This window comes from Salvelinus sp. IW2-2015, unplaced genomic scaffold, assembly GCF_002910315.2.
Source record: "Salvelinus sp. IW2-2015 unplaced genomic scaffold, ASM291031v2 Un_scaffold1760, whole genome shotgun sequence".
In the NCBI taxonomy this organism is placed as follows: domain Eukaryota; kingdom Metazoa; phylum Chordata; class Actinopteri; order Salmoniformes; family Salmonidae; genus Salvelinus; species Salvelinus sp. IW2-2015.
In genome coordinates, this window is record NW_019943140.1 from 160,210 (window position 1) to 163,244 (window position 3,035).

The 3,035-nt window shown below is 46.5% G+C and overlaps 1 protein-coding gene across 1 annotated transcript in view; it reads left to right on the plus strand.

The window, feature by feature from the left end:
• LOC112071899 (carbohydrate-responsive element-binding protein-like) overlaps positions 1-1,286 on the plus strand; it is a gene marked incomplete at its 3' end in the record, with an annotated part of 13,780 nt that extends 12,494 nt beyond the window's left edge. Inside the window, exons 8-9 of the mRNA XM_024139325.2 lie at positions 202-356; positions 1,107-1,286. Of these exons, the coding sequence (XP_023995093.2) occupies positions 202-356; positions 1,107-1,286 (335 nt within the window). The remainder of the gene's footprint in view (positions 1-201; positions 357-1,106) is intronic.
• Between the last annotated feature and the right edge of the window lie 1,749 nt (positions 1,287-3,035).

The window sequence follows — 3,035 nt, forward strand, 5'->3', positions numbered from 1 at the left end:
TCTAGGTTGTCTGTCTTGCTCTGATCTAGTCTGTCTGTCTGTCAGCTAGTCGTCGTCTGTCTGGTCTGTCAGCTAGTCGTCTGTTCGTGTCTGTCTGTCGTCTGTCTGTCACCGTCCTTTCGTTCTTAGTCCTCTTTTTTCCTCTTTGTTCGCTCTCATCTCCCTCTTACTGATTGTCTCCCTCTGTTTCTTCTCTTTCAGTGGTCCTTAGCTTCACTCCGTCTTCCTCAGCACATCCACGTCCATCGCTGACAGACCCCAGTCTGGTCCCAGAGCAGGCCACCCATATGCAGTCCAGCAGGCTCCAGAGGCCTCCCGCAGTCCCCAGGACATTCCCCCTCCAGCGTGGCCCTATCGTGACCCTATGGAACAATATGATACTCCCCTGTAACACCACAGCCTATGTGACCCTATGGAACAATTTCAATAGATGGAGAAACCAAACCGTGCCAAAGATCACAGAGCTGAACCCACTTTAAGGCACCATCACAGTAGCAACTAGTGTGCGATGTTGATTTTACCCAAAATGTCTGCCATTTTTTTCAGGTTTTAAACCAAACATCAAGTCAATTATTTAATTCCTATTTTCGTTCTGTTTTTTTCTCTTCTCGAGGTAATTTTCACGCCTGCGCCAATCAGAACGAAGCTTTTATATCTCCTAGTTGTTAGAGCCAGGGTGTGACTAGGGTGGGCATTCTATGTTTTATTTATTCTAGTTTTCTATTTCTGTGTTTTTCTGGCCGAGCGTGTGTCTCAGAGGCAGCTGTCTATCGTGTTCCCAGTCCAGAGCTTCCGGTGACAGTTCCCAGTTCAGAGCTTCCGGCGACGGGCCACAGTCCGGAACCTCCAACGACGGGCCACAGTCCGGAACCTCCAACGACTGGCCACAGTCCGGAACCTCCTGAGGCGGTCTACAGTCCGGAACCTCCTGAGGCGGTCTACAGTCCGGAACCTCCTGAGGCGGTTTACAGTCCAGAGCCTCCAGCGACGGTTCCCAGTCCGGAGCCTCCAACGACGGTCCCCAGTCCGGAGCCTCCAGCGATGGTCCCCAGTCCGGAGCCTCCAGCGACGGTCCCCAGTCCGGAGCCTCCAGCGACGGTCCCCAGTCCGGAGCCTCCAGCGACGGTCCCCAGTCCGGAGCCTGCAGCGACGGTTCCCAGTCCAGTTCCTCCGGTGATGATCTGCGGCCCGGTTCCTCCAGTGAAGGTCCATGCACCAGGGCTGCCACCAAAGCGGAGGGATCTGCGGGCGGAGGGGGGTCTACGTCCCGCACCGGAGCCGCCGCCGTAAGGGATGCCCACCCGGACCCTTCCCTTTAGTGTCAGGTTTTGCGGCCGGAGTCCGCACCTTTGGGGGGGGGGGTACTGTCACGCCCTGGCCATAGAGAGGCTTTTATTCTCTATTTTGGTTAGGCCAGGGTGTGACTAGGGTGGGCATTCTAGTTTCTTTATTTCTATTTTTTCTATTTCTTTGTTTTTGGCCGAGTGTGGTTCCCAATCAGAGACAGCTGTCTATTGTTGTCTCTGATTGGGAATCATACTTAGGCAGCCTTTTCCCACCTGTGTTTTGTGGGTAGTTATTTTCTGTTTACCTGACAGAACTGTTCACTTTTGTTTTGTTACTTTGTTCGAGTGTTTTTGATAATAAATAAAATCATGAACACTTACCACGCTGCGCTTTGGTCCCCTCTTCCTTACGACGACGAGCGTTACAGTAATGCTCAGTTTCTCTAGAGATAAATCAGATCAAGCCTGAACTGTGCGATGTAGTAGACCAATATTCTACATAGTTTAGCGCAGAAACGTGGTAATTAACTACAATAACCCTAATCCATTGCACGTCTACTTGTCCGGTTTGTGTTGGGCAGACACAGACGAGGAGAGAATGGACAGGAGAACGATGGAGAGGGATAGAAAGCAATTGCTTCGCTAAGTATCTCTACCTGAAATACATGATCTAAGAAACTGATAGTTCGTATTCAGCAGTCAAAGTATTTACTTTGCCTTATTTACTTTGAAGAACAACTAAAATAGTGATTTTGTCAGACAGCATAGACTGCAGCTCTATAGAGTTGAGATAATGACTTGGAATTAAATAATACAGTCAACAAAAACTAAAACTAAAACAAATAGAATGTGTAAGGGCTATTTGACTAAGAAGGAGAGTGATGGAGTGGGATGGTTTGGTTTGGGATGAGTTAGACCGCAGATTGAAGGAAAAGAAGCCAACAAGTGCTCAGCATATGTGGGAATTCCTTCAAGACTGTTAAAAAAGTATTCCAGGTGAAGCTGATTGAGAGAATGCCAAGAGTGTGCAAAGCTGTCATCAAGGCAAAGGGTGGCTACTTTGAAGAATCTAAAATATAACATTTATTTTGATTTGTTTAACACTTTTTTGTTTACTACATGATTCCACATGTGTTATTTCATAATTTTGATGTCTTCACTATTATTCTACAATGTAGAAAATAGTAAAACATATGATAAAAACCCTTAGTAGATATGTCCAAATGTTTGACTGGTACTGTATATAAGAAGGACTGGGGGTTCAGCATGGAGGGACTTGATAGTTGATCCCAGAGCCATGTATTTAGAGAGATGGGACTTTGAGTTTTCTGCATTATGATGTATTTACATGACACTAGAACATTCTATGGCAGCCATGTTTGCGCCCCATTAATAAACTTGGAATCGTTAAAAGGGAAATGCCCTGCAATTTGCCGATATTACAACAACAAAAGAAGTTATAAGCAAACAAACACTTTGTAAAACAAATATTTGTCCCCTCTGACATCATTACCATGCTCTCAGTAGACACCCTGTTGTGGTGTGTGAAGAACAAACTGACTCTCTCTCCCCCAATCCCTTGCCAGATAGCTCCCGCATAACCCCCTGTAAATGGTATGGATATTTTTCTCCACTCAAACTATCGTTGCTTTCTCCAAATAAGCAACAACATAGAAACGCATATAAATACGGTCGCTCATAACAAGTGTCAGCTCTGAAAGCATCGCGGTTGCTGACTGCATCATCTGT